Raw genomic sequence first — 16,513 nt, 5'->3', positions numbered from 1 at the left:
GGGTGGTGAGTCACTGAGACCCAGCAGGTGGCTCCTCCTTCTGGTTTAAAACATCCATTTTCGTAGAAAGGCTAATGGACTTACGTTGCTTCTTCACAACACTAGCATCAGTAGCACTTGACGGGTGCTTGGAAGCCATTTTGAATAATTAGAGTACAATACAGTATTAAGAGCAAAAACACTTACGCCCGTATTATTAAACAACATCTTCCCTTGAAGAGGGTCGTCGTGTTTCAACCCGAGTTTTAAACTAAATGAGTCCTGAGGGACACCGCAGTTCTGTACTTATCGGGGCGGTGTGGCGGTAAAATTAACTAATTCCAATATTGTAAATTTATAATACCTGTATTGGAATTAGTTAATTTTACCGCTACACTGCCCCGTTAAGTACAGAACTGCGGTGTCCCTCATGACTCATTTAGTTTAAAACTCGGGTTGAAACACGATGACCCTCTTCAAGGGAAGGTGTTGTTTAATAATATGGCCGTGAAATACGCACAAACGCTGTGGTAGCTTAACGAAGACTGGCTTGGCTTCACTGTGAAGTTCCACTAGTGAGAGGTAACGTGCAGAGCCGAGAGAGCGTAGCAAGGCCAGACAAGAGAGGGTGATGTGCTGTAAAAAGTAGTCCATGACGACGCAAAAACGATGTTAAATTGAGTCGTCGGGACGTTAAACGAATTATTGTAATCTAAAAAGTAGCGACGAAGTACCGAACAACGTTAAGCGGGGTGAAGATATACGAGGACTTACTGTAATAATGAAAGTTCGTGGGCTGCTTGAGACTAAAATTATGCCATGATACTGTATGAGAACCTGAGTGGCCAATCTTCCTTTATATAATGTACTGCCTCAGGTTATTAGCTCAGAAAACAATATGAGCTTCACATCGTATAAAACAAACATTGAAAGAATTAAAGCGGGAAATATGACTGCGAACAATTTCATATTTCCCGCCTCTGCTGACGGGTGAGCGGCCAAGCTCCCCAGTCAGTCACACTCATCCACCAACTTTCAGAGGCCGTATAATATTTCAATGTGATTCTGATCTTTTAAAATGTTAGTTTTGCATTATATAGTATTATTGAAATGTAATTTGTCTTAGTATGCCTTATTGTGGGTAAAAATAAGTATATATTAAATGCGTGAATTTGCTACCAGAGTTTAACAGTTAATTCATGTATAAGATTTCTGATAAACTTCCAACATGCTAATGTCTGAAATAATGAATGTATGTACAGTATCTTTATATAATTTAGCCAAATATCTTTCTCGTCAGAAACGGTCATCCCAACGATTATGAATAAACTCATTTAGAAATACATCATTACTTCAGGATGAAATCAGACAGATTTGCAACAGCCAATCAGCTGTAGCTCTTGAGGCGGGGGCGGAGCATCTCTTCTTAGCTGGGAAAAACGCACTATAATCAGCGCACTCGTGGGAATTTGACATTGACTCCAGTCTTTAGATAAGAAGAAAATACCTTTTTAGAATATTTTCACCTTATAGTAATGACCGAGTTTGGTTCTTTGCAACATAAAAGTAGAGCTACAGTATTAGTTCTCATTAGTGCTGGAGGTCTCAACCAATAGCAGTTAATATAATTCATAAGCTCTCACAACCTAATCTGGTTAACACTCATCAGTGCAAGAATCTGCTAAACTGTACCTGGTCTCAGTAAAGAGGCAAAGTGACAGTTTGAGCTGCACACAAGAAGAGGGTAAACAATTATCACATACTAACAATATTATTTAATTTTATTTAACTCATCATCATTTAAGAAGTAAATTAACAATAACAAACACTGTTTGAGGAAACTGAGGATGAGAACAAGTGCAACTCAGTTAAAAAAAATAGTAGAACCCCAATCAATTCAGTGTTTCATCCAACACTCCAAAACACATTTCTTAGATACACTTTAGTTCTACTATGTACAGTCCCGGACACTTCCAGGCTAAGACACTCATCCACAAATATGAACCCAGTGACTGTGAGACTAGTTTATCTGAAGCAACAGGCAGAGATTCATTTATCTGGTAACAATTACCCATTTTCTCAGTCATTCAGGAGCTAGATGAACACAGCTGATAGTGTGTGTGTGGGGGGGGGGGTGCAGGAGGTGTGGGAGTACAGTAACTGAGCTTGTGGTGCATGCAGTTGTCATGTGTTGCTTCAGCACACTGTACTGTATTATGGATAGATGGAGATGAGAGGGTGATTATGATTAAGGAAATGGGTTTATACTTGTATTAAATAACAGGCTGTCTATAAAGTCTGTGTGCAGTTTAAAATGTTACTAACTTCAGTTCTATATGAGATAAAAACAATCTGTAAAATGTAATAGAGACAATTTGTTTAAGTTTTATCACGAACAACGAAATATATTCATTCTAATTTCTGTCTTTAAATTTTTTCCAGATAATCTACCCAACACTATACTGAATGGCTTCAATTGAAGAAAAAGTAAATTGAGTTCTCTGGTTAAAGTCCGTAACAGCCGTTAGAAGAAAATTTACGACTCATTACAACAAGGAAGCACCGCACAGAAACTCAATTACAAAGTGGATGAAGAAGTTTAAAGAAACTGGTTCCATTAATGACAAACCACGGACTGGAAGACCACAAGTAAACAATGAGACTGTCGCATCTGTAGAACAAGATTTAGCAAACAGTCCACAAAAATCAGTGAGACACAAAATCCTCAAAGTAAAATTACATCAGCGACCTTACGTGATTCAAGTCCATCAAATGTTGTTAGAAGAATAATACCAGGCAAGATTGGCTTTCTGTCACCATTTACAACATAAAAAAAAAGTCTCAGTTCTTGACAACACTTCACATCAGTGGCAAGGTTAACTGACATAATTGCCGCATCCGGGGGTCAGAGAAAACCCAAGAAGGTTAGGAACATGAAAGGGATTCACCTAAAGTAAATGTCTGGTGAGCTCTAGGAAAAACACACATACCATAATTGGTTCATTATTTTTTGCAGGAACAGTTGTTAATGGTGAAATTAATTTGAAAATTCTAAAAAATTAATTAATTTCTGAACTGAGGAAATCAAGACTATCTCCAATATAGTTTTCAGCAAGATGGCGCACCTTGCCGCTTTGCTCGCAGAGTTCGACGTTTTTTAAATGAGGTTTTCCCGGATCAATGGATCGGAAGAGGTGGACCAACCTCTTGCCCAGCTCATTTGCCAGATTTGTCTCCATTGGACTTTTTCCTATGGGGACTTGTCAAAACTGTAGTTTAGTCATCAACACCTAGCTCTTTAGACGATCTTTGTGCAAAGATAACTGATGTGATTGGTGTCATAACAGAAACACAATTGCAGAACGTGTTTGTGGAACGTCAAAATCGTATTATGCTTTGTATCCATAATGGTGGTGGATATGTTGAAAATAAAAATCTTAACATTACAGTTGTTAAAACTTGAATAGATTGTCTCTATATTACATTTTTCAGATTGTTTTTATTTCCTATAGAATTGAAGTTAGTAACATTTTACACTGCACACAGACTTTATAGACATCCTGTATATATAATTATTGATTTATTAAAAGTGTACAATGGGTCCAGTCTTATGTAAACCACCAGGACAACAGCCCCATATAACCATGCACCATCCTCGTTCCATACCCCCCCCCCCACTACACACACTTTGTTACACGATAAATGAATCTCTGCCTGTTGCTTCAAATTCCCCAGTCTCACATTCACAGGCTTGGCATTTGTGAGTTACTGGTAGTGTCTAATGTGGGAATGTCCGGGACTGTACAGTATTGTACTGAGTGCACAATATGATGCAGTGCTTTATGTAGACAATTTTGTAACACCATTGACATGTTGCCAGCAGCCATAGTGAGACCAGCAGCCTAGTCAGCTCTTTATTAAGAATTATAATCAATAAAGTCGATTATAATCTGATAAAAATTTTGGGCCACTGTTTCCTGTATTAATTTACCTTTAAGTTGGGTCAAAATTTTCAAACAGCTAATATAGTACAAGAAATTAACACCTTTCTCCTCAATATAAAGCTGCCCTAGAGTATATTCCATAATGCCTTACTTATATATACCATTAAGAAGCATTGAAGTTGTTTAAAATATTATCACTTTTCAATACAGCAAAAAGTGTAATGAATTTCAGTTGTCTCTACATAGGCAATGTCCCCTATAATTAAAACAACTACAGTACTGTACCATAAATATCAAATACTGTAATAAACTAACAAACAACAGCTTCATAACACAAAAATACAGTACAGTACAACACTAAACTGAAGATGAATACAATCCTTCATACTTGAACTTACAGCACAACAAGTCAGAGATCTACACTTAACAAAACACACATTTGTGCCACATCATGGACATTATTCCCCACCATTATGTTTAATACAGTAATTATAAACATTAACAATATTTTGTCTCAAACTTACATTGTATTCATGAACAGAAAACATTATTATACTAGAGATATGTGCTTATCAGTGAATATCCACAGCAACAAAACAAATGCATTTTCATAGCAACTGTTGGTAATCAACCAGCATGCTGTCTCACACAAGATGACTAGAGTTCCTGATAACCCATTAAACTAAAGTACTGTATAGTACTTTAGTATTAATTATAAAAAAATCCACATTACATGATTCACTTAAATGTGGATGATAAACAGCACATATAAGCATACAAAGGTGCACAAACCATCTTGATGCATAAAAACACACAACAAAGGCAGACAATCCTGATACATTCTGGACAACAACAAGTCGTGTACTGTTAATAGTGTGCATGGTTAACTATAGAGGCAACTTTTGTCTAACATTTCCCATCAGCTGGAAATCCCCCAGTGTGTACACCTCCCCTGAAAATGCCCACACAAGCCATCAAAAGATTACAGTGATATAAGGGACGTACTGTACAGTACTGTTTATATCTTCAAAGGTATTCTAGGATGTTTAACTACTGAAGACCAGGATAAATGTACCATTTTAGATGAGACGTCAATAGATTTGTATACAGCAGTTTTAATATAAGTGAATTCAGTTACTGTATTTAGAAATAAGTTCAGTTTGCACAGTAGTCATGTATGTACACTTTGTACAATACAGTACTGTACTCATTTATGTCATCTGTATATTATGCACAAAATTGTATTTCTCATGCTGCCTTCAAGCAAACAAGTTTGAATAGTACATTTCATGTGGTACACTTTGTTATATCACAACCAGGTCACCACTACTGTACAGTATTAATGGTGTACACAGGAGCTGGACGGCATTATTATCACAGCATGATCCCCACAACCAAGATCATCATCACCCACTTTCTCTTTATTTCCTCTAAGAATAAAACACTTAAGGCCTTAAATTTGTTAACATTATCATGTGTTTCCTACAGCTACAAGGTCACTGTATATCTTAAAACATAATTTACAACTAAAGCTTAAGTGTAAAAATATATTATATTAGTGTACTATGCACATAAAAAAATAAATAAAAGATTATTTTGTAAAATGTCTTAAGTAAAAATATTTTGTTGATAAATCTCTCTTTGTCATTACAATTCTACATATCTAAAACATATCTGACAAAACTGTGATTTTGTTTTATTTTGGGAGCTTGACTCGTGCGAAAAACTCAACATGGCGACCAAAATACTATTAAGAACATGATGGAATAAGTCAGTCTTATCCTTATATCCCGAAACAAGTCTTACCCCACCTCATTATATATTACACAGAATTACTGGAGTGTTAAATAACTACACATTACACCTTGTTACCAGAATTCCTTGTTAAAGTCTACCAGTACAGTACAGGGTATACAGTGGAGGCACAATACCTACAACCAATATTTTCTACCACAAACTAAAACAAATTTGTTGACCAAAACGTATAGCACTGAATCCAGTACATCACAATTATTAGTACCATTAGATTGCATTTCTATTAAACTAAATACCAAGAGATCAATTTAAAACCTAGAGGAAGTTATGACATCAAACACTAGAATTCATAACAACTTTGTAACATAAAACTACTAGAGAGATTAGTATCTTAAAACTAAACAAGATCTAATGACTGAAATTAATTTAGACTTTGGTACTTAAACAAGGTCAAGTTTGGTACCTCAATGATGATGGTAACTTGCACAGGTTATCACAAGTTGGAGGGTCCTATTTTGGTGACTGTCCTGGAGGCTGCCTACAGATGTTGGCTCATGGCTCATAAATCCATCTCCAATTCTTCCATGATCTGGTCTGTGAAGTCTGTTGGGTTCTTCTTATACTGGAAGGCTGCACGAATGGCATCCTTGAACAACTGCCGAGAAACACATTCATGAATTTGCTGGATGATGCATGACTTATACTGTATATACCCATTCTAAGTCTATTACTGTGATGATTGCAAAGTATATGCCAGTTCAACCAAACCCTTTAGAGTTATGCCATGTGTTACAGGGCAGAGGAGTCAGGCTCACCTTGACAACATTGGTGCCACTTGAGGCTGACACATAATACATGGGGATGTTGTTCTTCTCTGGGAAAGCAAAACTCTTGCCAGCAATATCTTCATTTTCTGGAAAAAAAAGCAGCACTATTTTAATATTTCAGAATTAGCAGATTTCATTGCCATTCATTACATTACTGTAAGACTCAAGTTTTATAGTGCAGAAGGGTAATCCCACATCATACAGAATCCAACTCTCATTAATGAGCAATTACTTCAGTAATAAATTAATTTCTAAATGTGCTTATGTCAGTTATCATAATTTATTGTTGAACTTCCTGGCTTTAATTCATTAACTCATCGTCAGTATCATGACCATTACCACTACAGCAGCAGTCATGTAGTCGAGACAGATACATAAACAAAACCCTTTGCACTTAAAGCTTTATAGATCACCTGAAGCATCGCCCCAGCCTGACCACCTGAAGTTAACCCCCACAACTATGTGAGGGGAAGGGGGTTAACTATTGGCTGATCTCATTTGTACATTGTCCCAGTTCCCATCAGACACAAATTAAGATAACACTTGCTTTACAATATGACTAGGTAAAACATCCAACTCCTCTTCCCCTGCAAGAAACCCAAGAACATATAGACAAAATACTGCACACAGTACAGTGTAGTGAATACCTGTTCACAAAACATGGCTTGAGAGGACAGCACACAGACAGATATTTCCACCATGAGGATCCTCACACTAGGGCCTTTATGTTTTACACACTGAAAAACTGGCCATGCTAAGGTGTTTTCCAATTACTGTACTGTACCCTTCTACTTGCCCTGCTGGCAAGCACCTCATACTCCACAAATCACTCTGCTCACATAATCATTCAAAACAATTCTTTCCCCATTTAGCTACTCAAATTTCTCTTTTTTTTTTATAACCTCTGGTGTCACTAAATAACTTTTGCTTCAAAGCTTTACAGAATTGTTAACACCAATCATAGCCAAATAAACTTGTAGTAAAGGATTTTTTATTGAAATTAAGCAGTTATACTGTACAGTACCTACCATCTATCTTATTGACTGCACAGAAACAAGGAATCTCTGGTCTGTGTTGACGCAGTTCCTTGTACCAGTTTGGGAGATTCTTATAAGTTACTTTGCGAGTGCCATCAAACACCAAAATGGCTGCATGAGCCTGAAAAAATAAATAAATACAATATATGTACCTTAATAATAGAGTAATGTATATAACTGGTGTGGCACTGTTTAAAATAGAAGCTTTTTAAACAATAAGAACACAAACCAATGTGAAAATTTGAACTTATTCCATAATTTTTAATTTTTGTTCAAAAGCCTCAGTGTCCAAAATAAGCCAAAAGTTTAAAATTTCAGTCAAAAGTTGGAAGAGATTATTGTATAGTAGTTACAATAAAAAAAAGATTATTTATGCAGAATTGTGAAACTGATGCAAGGATAACTGTACCATGATAAAACTATATTCTATACTGTATTGTACCTGGTGATAATAAGATGGATGCATTGTTTGAAACCTCTCTTGCCCTGCTGTATCCCAAAAATCTGAAAATTAAATAAGACACATAAATACAGTACAGTTCTGTATCCTAATGTGAAAAATGATGCTTTATCTACTAAAGCCCTCCCCCTCCACCAAGTTCGCGGATTTATATTTTGCGGTCCTCTATTATTTGTGGATGACACCCTGGATGTACCCAAGAATGCCTGTGGGTAGTTTTAAAGTTTCGGGCATTTTTGCGGCTGGGACAGGGAGCCACGTCAGTGAGAAAAAACAACACTGTCATGTCGTAGAGTAAACCATGACCATTAATCCCTCATTTTCAAAAACAATGGTTAGCGTGAGATTGAATTATGTATTACCTCCAGTCATCTCAAACTGGTGTAAAGTTATAAAAGACATATTTCAGTTTTTGCACAAATGGAGAAAATTACTCATTAAGTTCTTCAGCCAATTGTCTTAAGATGTAATAAACTGGTGAATCTTATTGGTAGATAATTCAGATAGGTATGTAAGTACAGTAATATTATCTGGCATTGTTCTAGCTCACTTACTCCTGGTAGTTAATTGTAGTAAACCATGATAAGATGAAGGGTACAGGACCTACCTACTAAGACATCCGTGTTTTCCACCTTGGTGCGGTATCTGTACAGTGTAAGAGCAAACGTTGAAAACTGCTGGTGCTGGTAGCCATCCATCAAGAAGCGTTCCACAAGCCTGAAGTTATACCAGACACAAACATCACTTGAGTTTAATTAAAAAATAAATAAATACTGTAGATGGGGAGAAATAGTACAGTACTGCTTAATCAATGGGTTTAAATTTATATCCATCAGTAAAATTTGTATTGCTATAAGGAATTCAGTGTAAAGGTATCAAATAGGTTGGTTCCAATGGTACTAATAAAGTATCTTGTTTTATTTAGGGTTTTCACTATAAAGTTTCATTCTTAAAACAGGGAAGTAAATCCAGTGATGAGAGGACAAAAAAATGATGTTAGATTTACAGGGATGGTGGTGTAAATAGAGTCAGTAAATGTGCAGTGACCTGTAACCTGTATGGTGGTGTAAATAGAGTCAGTAAATGTGCAGTGACCTGTAACCTGTATGGTGGTGTAAATAGAGTCAGTAAATGTGCAGTGACCTGTAACCTGTATGGTGGTGTAAATAGAGATCAGTAAATGTGCAGTGACCTGTAACCTGTATGGTGGTGTAAATAGAGATCAGTAAATGTGCAGTGACCTGTAACCTGCACACCTACAGCACAATTCCTTATCATAACATTTGTCTGAGTTAAGCAAGAATCTATCCCCATACAGTACAGTGTCTAACTTGAATATACACTACTGAATATTATTGATCTGTTGTTAACTCATGATGTTTAGGAACCCACGATTATTTCGCCTGATCATTAACCCTCTAAGTATGGGGTCGCCTCCGAGTTGAATAAAATCGGCCAGCATCCCTGTAGTGAAGGTGTTAAACAATACTACATGGAGGGGTTAGATTATTAGATTAAGTTTAGCTAGATTAAATTTGGTTAGGTTAGTATTAGGGTGTTTAATCATTGGGTGAATTAATCAAGGGATTCCAAACTTCGTGACTCATTTATTCTTTTAAAAATCAAAATTTAGTGATGAATTACATAAACTTGCAAGAGGACAAAGTACAGTATTTACCACTTCTCAACGAGCTTTATATATATTTTGTTCATATTGTCCAGTTGTTCTGTGGACGATACCCCGGTAATAAAATTGAAACTACATCATTGTAGTATTTTGTCTTTTTTTTGGCCCATCCTTCAATCACCAATTATTAGTGGGCAGGACATGAGAGAAGAGGGAAATAACGGGGTAAAAACACTGATCATATGGATGGAATTTCTCTTATCTACGTGTTCTGTAAGTGAAGAAATAAATTATTTATCATTATTATGGCACCATCGGATCTCCCAGGTTTTGGTTCACATCATCTGCAGCCTTTGTTTACACGTCAAGATATGAACGACCATCTCATCGGGTGTGTCTATTACTGTATTTAATTTGGATTGAATTGGTTTATTTTTTCAAGAGAAGTTGTTTGGTTGATAGTACAAAAATCGAAATGACAATGCACACATTAGGTTATGTTAGGTTAGGTCGGTTAAGTCAGGTTAGGTTATGTTAGGTTAGGTCGGTTAGGTCAGGTTAGGTTATGTTAGGTTAGGTCGGTTAGGTAATAATAGGTTCTGTACATTGTCATTTCAATTTTCTTACTTAGTATTATCCAAACAATTTCTCCTGAAAATCTGGTGCAATTCCATAGTCTTTCTGGTGCTGGCCATCTGCTCCACCATTACCACAAGTTCACAGTCTATGTATGAAATATAGTTTTAGTGAAAATTCCTAAGAAATCAAAAGTTCAATACCTCATTCTTTTAGGCTATATTTGGGTAAATTAATGAACTGGTTGCCATTATTTGTGTAACTGTACTGGCTATGTACTGTATACGCTGAATCAATGTGAACCTGCATAAGAATTTTAGTAAATAATCAGTTAACCCGTGAGCGAGTTACTTTTATTACTGTTTATTTTTTTTACAATACTTTCATCTGTGAGTTCTGATATGATAATCATTTATTATGGAAATTGTTTGTTTCATAGATAATTAGGTGCCTAGGCGCGCAATAGTTTATCTTGCAGGCGGTATGAGGCCGAGCTCTGCTGAGGGGCTTTTCCCGAGCCCGAGGCAGTTTGTTTTTCAGCGTGATGTGTGAAAGTTGTCGCCGATCTTATATGGACGTAATGTGTGATTTTATGGGTTAAGACAACGAGACCTTTCAATAGTTTAAAGATCACGGCATTGTTCCTTTACATAGAGACTCTTTATTTTCTTACATTATTTTCATCAGTGAGTTCTGATATGATGATCATTCATTGTGGGACCCACCAATACAGTAAATCACTCCGCCGCCCGGGGTGCATAGCGTCGATGTGGCCGTATCATCTCACGTCCAGAATATGCCTCAAATTTCACCATATCATAGTAAGTTCTTTCTGTTTAATATACCAGGGAAGTTAGGTAAGGTTAGGTAAGTTTTTTTTTTTTTTTTTTAAGGGGATTAGTCCACCCAAGCACAGGTCAATGACCCACATCGGGGCCTGGGGGGCGATAATATAATAATAATAATAATAATAATAATAATAATAATAATAATAATAATAATAATAATAATAATAATAATAATAATAAAATACAAAATGAAAAAAATCAAAAGTGAGAAACAATATATGTATGTTGTGTTGTTAATATTAAGAGAAACAATTGAGACCCTACAATCGTGTAAATGAGGCAGAAAGTCAGATTAGCAACCTGGGACTTTGTCACAATTTTCGTGATGCCATATGGCAGCAGGGTCTACCATTAGACAACACATTATGCTTCCAATACCTTCCCAGGCAGTAGTACCTCCCTGTTTGGTAGCTGCCTACTACCTACTACCTATCAACGTTAGATTGGTGAGGTATCTTTTTCATCCCCACAAATGTTTGTTTATTTTAAAATATATTTTTTTTTTCATTTTTCCACAAAATATAAGTGTCCACTATAATATAAAATTGAAAATCCGGTGTTTTCATAATTTTGGGGGTTATTTTTCGTTATCAACCCAACACATTTTTACAACTTTTTTTCTATCATTTTGTAGATCTCGTCGAGATGCAAAAGAATATACCTGAATTTAGCGGCGCATTCCAAAAATAAATGCGATATTCGTGATTTATTAGTTGTAAGAATCACAAATTTTTCTGTGCCAATTTGATGTTATGGTGAAACGCAGCGTCGCTCTAGTTTTGTTAACCACCCATCACATTTTTTATGCTAGTTTTCTTATTGTTTTGGATGATTCTGACAATATCTTTAGGGCAAATCACTTTTTTTGCAGTTAGGTTAGGTTACCTGACCTAACAGGCCATGTCCTAACCTAACCTGATCTGATCTAACCTAACCTAACTAAAAAAAAAAAAAGTGATCTGCCCTAAAGATAATGTCAGAATCATCCAAAACAATAAGAAAACTAGCAAAAAAAATGTGATGGGTGGTTAACGAAAACTAACCATTTTTTCAATCAATTTCGCTAACTGGTTAGTCCTATATAATTAACAACTAATCCTGTACCTCTTTAAAGAAAAGTTCTTCACACCAACACTCACTTGGATTTCCCCACAGCACTGTCGCCCAAACATATAACTTTAACAGCTAATTCTCCTTTACTCGTCTTCTTATCATAGTCTAGATTAGTAGTCTCTCCTTGAGCGTCCTTTCCTGGTGACTCCTCTTGAGACATTTTCTTCAAATATCTGCCAAAACAAGACAACTTAGTACACCACCCTGCTCCACATACCTCGCCTCACCACCCAGTAACAACAACCTAATATTTATCGACATATTTTGTCATGAACTAGTCGAATGTACGTTAAGTATATACAATTGTAAATACATGACACGTAAATTGACCTGTACAAACCAAATGCACAAACAATAAACTACTTATAATGGAATATCCATAGTTCATACAGACGATGTTGTCAATCACAGGGAGAGGTGGACTACGGGCGTCAGGTAGTAAGATAGATTACCTACACCAAAACTGGTTCAACTGGCTTGTTGCTTATATTTCTGATATATAGATAATTCTAATAAATTGGTGAAAGAATTTAATGGCAACTTACATTCGCAAGAACACACAGTTACAGAGGTTTTACAGTGTTGGTGGTACAGCTGTAACTTGCATGCCTCTAAAATTTGTTGTTCAGGGTTCGATCCCGGTCATCGGTGTAGGTCATATGTGAGAAGGGTGTCATTACTTCTACTTTTATCCCCTTCACCACTGATAGACTCGTTAGCTGCTTGGGCGATCGGTCACGTCTCTGTCACGCACTGTTGGCAAGTACTGGGCCTGCACCGGCTCCTGAATGCAAGGTAGGTAGATCTACCTACCTTGCCTGAATCTACCTGAACCCGCTCCAGTGTTGGTCAAGTCTTGTCTTGAAAGAGCTCACACTCGGTGCCGTCACAACACTTTCTGCCAGATTGTTCCAAGAGTTCACAACTCTCACTCCGAAAAAGTTTGCCCTCACAGTTTTCTTGACTTGCGGCTTCTTCAATCTTGAGCTGTGACCCCTTGTGGGGCGAGCGTCCGCCAGCTCCAAGTAAGGACACTCGACTGAGTAGTGCCCCTTGAGATGCTTATACACCTCAATTAGGTCACTCCTTGCCCGTCTGTAGTATTGTAGTGGATTCCTCCCCTAAAAGCACCAAACCTTCTCGAATTCCCCAGCCTACGCCTCCAGCGCCGCCCACGGAGCGGGGGTCAACTATCTACCCACGCCTACCCCTGCCTTATAAGGCCTGACACCGCTGTGACCAGCCTCTTTTCTACCCAGTGCCACCAGCAAGCAACACCTCCTCCTCCGCGCCAGCCTGGCTGCTGCCGCTCCCGCCGGCGACCTTGGCGTCCCTCAAGCTGCGTGTCCCTCCTCTGGGCACCCTCACCACCCAGCTCTCTCTACTCAACGCTTATTATCACGCTACCTACCCAGCAACAAGCTGCATTGTACATCCAATACAATATGTATACAGTGAGCACATTGTGAGTTTCCTTTCTCCATCCCATCCTGAGTGTGAACCAATACAACATAACCCCACAGTATAAGCTAGGCAAGTTCAGGCGCTCCAATCTCTCAGGGTAGCCGAGGTGCCGAAGAGCAGGCACCAGTCTGGTGGCCCTCCTTTGAACATTTTCAACCAACTGACAGTCCCTAGCATATCTCGGGGACCAGACGGGGTGACAATACTCCAGATGGGGAAGCACTTCACTCCTGAAGATCGTTACGAGGGACGGACCGTCTAGATATCTGAACGACCTTCTTATAAGACCCAATAATTTATTTGCCTGATTTACCTTCTTCTCGCAATGGCCCAAGAACTTCAGCTCATTGTCAACATACACACCTAGGCCCTTCTCACATTGTCTCAAATAGTGCAGTTTCTTCATCCCGTTGGGACATGTGATACGCCTCCTTACCGTTGGTACGCCCCAAGACCCGACCAACCACGGCAGTTTCCTCTTATACTAAAGCTTGACTATGAAGGTCGCATGATTGACCGAACGACAAGGAAGCTCAAAGGTATATGATGAGGTTACATCTATTACTAAACAACCTCGTAAAGGAATGTTAACATTGTTTCACTTTTACTTTTATCCTCTTCGCCACTGATCGGTTTATAAGCCGCCGTTATAAATTAGAAAAAACCCATTTACTTACAGTACATGAATTTCAGTGCTATGATATTGGATCATTATTATAAATCCTGATTTGCATATTTGGTGTACTGTAGCAGTACAACATTTGATATACAAGGTATATATTTTTTTAATTTCAAAGAAATTTCATCAAAGATGTTTATGATTTTAATATTTCTAGACAAAATATAAATATTTTCAGACAACAAATTCAAGAGAAATACTTGAAATGTACAGAAAATGAAAATAAAGATACCTGTACTTTGGTCATATAATTAGGGATAGGGGAATAATAACAAATATTAATGGACAATTTTGAAGGTGGGAGGGCTAGGGGAAGGCAGAGGCTGGTGGGATGGAAGATTAAAATAAAAATCTGGATCTCCAGAGAGATACAAAACCTTAGAGGATTGGTAAAAATCAGCCCGAGAACGTTTAGAGTGGAGGCCTGAGGGTCGGCCATGAGGACTGTACTGGACTCCTGAACCCTGATTGGTTGATAAAGTGAAACTCTTGACATTTATATTGTCTTTAATATGGGAATACATTTTCCTTTGACTGCAACTATTTTGGTAGATTTTTATTTTTTATTATTTAACACTTCTACCACACAGAAAACATATAACCTTTTGTGTAATATTTTAAGTTTGCTGTTTGTGAACGTGTTAGGAGCGCTTGACTGGACGCAGCTTCACCAGTTTTTCGTCGACCGTCTTAAAGTTGTTAAATTTAGCTTGACGTCAACATGGCCACGCCCAAGGCCAACAGGTAAGACAGCCTTTAACCTTAACATTTTATTACTTTCAGAGTGACTCGTAGAGAACTTAGAGGTATTCAAAGCCTGTGAGATGTGTGGGGTAGGCGTCACGTACTGGATGTCTTGTGTACGGCGCCATTATCTTCATATGAGTTTGACGAGTAATATATTTATGTCCCGATATACTTGAAGTAAAATGGATAAACTTATGGGTAGTATCAGTTTGCATCTAAACAGTTAGGAGTAAAATTTGATGATAGATGTGTGATGGAAGAGGGGTTAGATGGTGGGTCAGTGGATGGTGAAACAGATGGCGGGAAGCTCGGGAGGGGAAGGTCTTCTCTGATTCTTGGTATTATTTATATAGGACTTGATTTATATGCTTGGGTAGTACCTAAGACATCGGTGTTATTTCACTTGTTGCCACTAAACGAATTTCTGGAATTTTGTAGTTGTAATCAGTAATTTTGACATTTCTAAGGTAAGACACTTCTTCAATGGCATTTCTGGCGGTGATACGTTTAGGTGAGATATTTAACATTTTATTATGTATGTTCGTAAATGGCGGTACACGCAAAACAGGTTAGGTTAGTGAGGGTTTTGTTGTTCCGATGATCTACCATGTGTTGTAAACACTTTTTACCTTGATTTTTACAGCAAACCTCTACCTGGTAGATTCTGAGATGGAGGGGGGGGGGGGGCTTATCTCAGAAACTATTGATTTGCCCCGGAAATGAAGGTTAAATTCCTTCATAAGACAGTAAACACCAGGACAACATGGTTTCAACTTCGATTTCGTCGAGTGGCAACAAGTGAAACTTTACCCAACCATCTACTGTAGACATTTTTATACGTAGTGGATACAAGTACGGTGCCCGGACGCTAAATTTTTATATTTTTTTATTGATTTATATGTAGGGCACCCCAGAGGCTCTTTCGGGCCCATTCCACCCCATCAGCAATGATAAAAACGTAAAAACATAAGAATGGAGGAAACTGCAGGGGGCCTATTGGCCAGGGCCACCACAAAGCAAAACCTTGAACTCCCCAAACTAGCGTGAAAAGTCCCGAGAATGAATATTTCCCTAAAAAATATTTCATCTTAATTTAATTAATTTTATGGATAATATTTTTTTTTATAATCCTTTATGCATGATTCTCTCTCTCTCTCTCTCTCTCTCTCTCTCTCTCTCTCTCTCTCTCTCTCTCTCTCTCTGATACACGCACTAGTAGGCAGTAAATTACTTATAATGGAGAACTGTACTGTTTAAAAAAAAAAAGGCTCAAATGGCATTATTTATATTTCTTCTTAGGGAAATAATGTAGTCGTTGGAATACACAATAAGCATAGGTGCTTTCAGCACTGTTAACTTAGTTTCTATTTTTTTATTATATAAAAATGAAAATGCAGTCTTTGATTATAAGTGCAGATCCTTTCACCAGTGTTATACTATTTAGTAAATGCAGTAAT

At 37.5% G+C, this 16,513-nt stretch overlaps 1 protein-coding gene across 4 annotated transcripts; it reads right to left on the bottom strand.

Annotated features, from left to right (window-relative positions):
- Positions 1–1,742: 1,742 nt before the first annotated feature.
- LOC121873665 (rab-like protein 2A) lies at positions 1,743–13,068 on the bottom strand. Of its 4 annotated transcripts, none has more exons than XM_042377339.1 (7): positions 12,712–13,067; positions 12,193–12,339; positions 8,610–8,719; positions 7,985–8,046; positions 7,534–7,663; positions 6,494–6,591; positions 1,743–6,333 (listed from the first exon to the last, which is right to left on the bottom strand). In XM_042377339.1, the coding sequence occupies exons 2-7, from the start codon at positions 12,324–12,326 to the stop codon at positions 6,238–6,240; spliced, it is 630 nt and encodes a 209-aa protein (XP_042233273.1). In that variant the 5' UTR covers positions 12,327–12,339; positions 12,712–13,067; the 3' UTR covers positions 1,743–6,237. The 4 variants fall into 4 exon arrangements, with proteins under 4 accessions (XP_042233273.1, XP_042233262.1, XP_042233283.1 ...); XM_042377328.1 differs by lacking the exon at positions 12,712–13,067 and adding an exon at positions 12,557–12,612; XM_042377349.1 differs by lacking the exon at positions 12,712–13,067 and adding an exon at positions 12,507–12,569.
- Positions 13,069–16,513: the final 3,445 nt, after the last annotated feature.

Source organism: Homarus americanus, unplaced genomic scaffold (genome assembly GCF_018991925.1).
Source record: "Homarus americanus isolate GMGI-L3 unplaced genomic scaffold, GMGI_Hamer_2.0 scaffold55640, whole genome shotgun sequence".
Classification (NCBI taxonomy): domain Eukaryota; kingdom Metazoa; phylum Arthropoda; class Malacostraca; order Decapoda; family Nephropidae; genus Homarus; species Homarus americanus.
The sequence above is the reverse complement of the archived record's forward strand: the minus strand, read 5'-3'. Positions and strand labels throughout refer to the sequence as shown.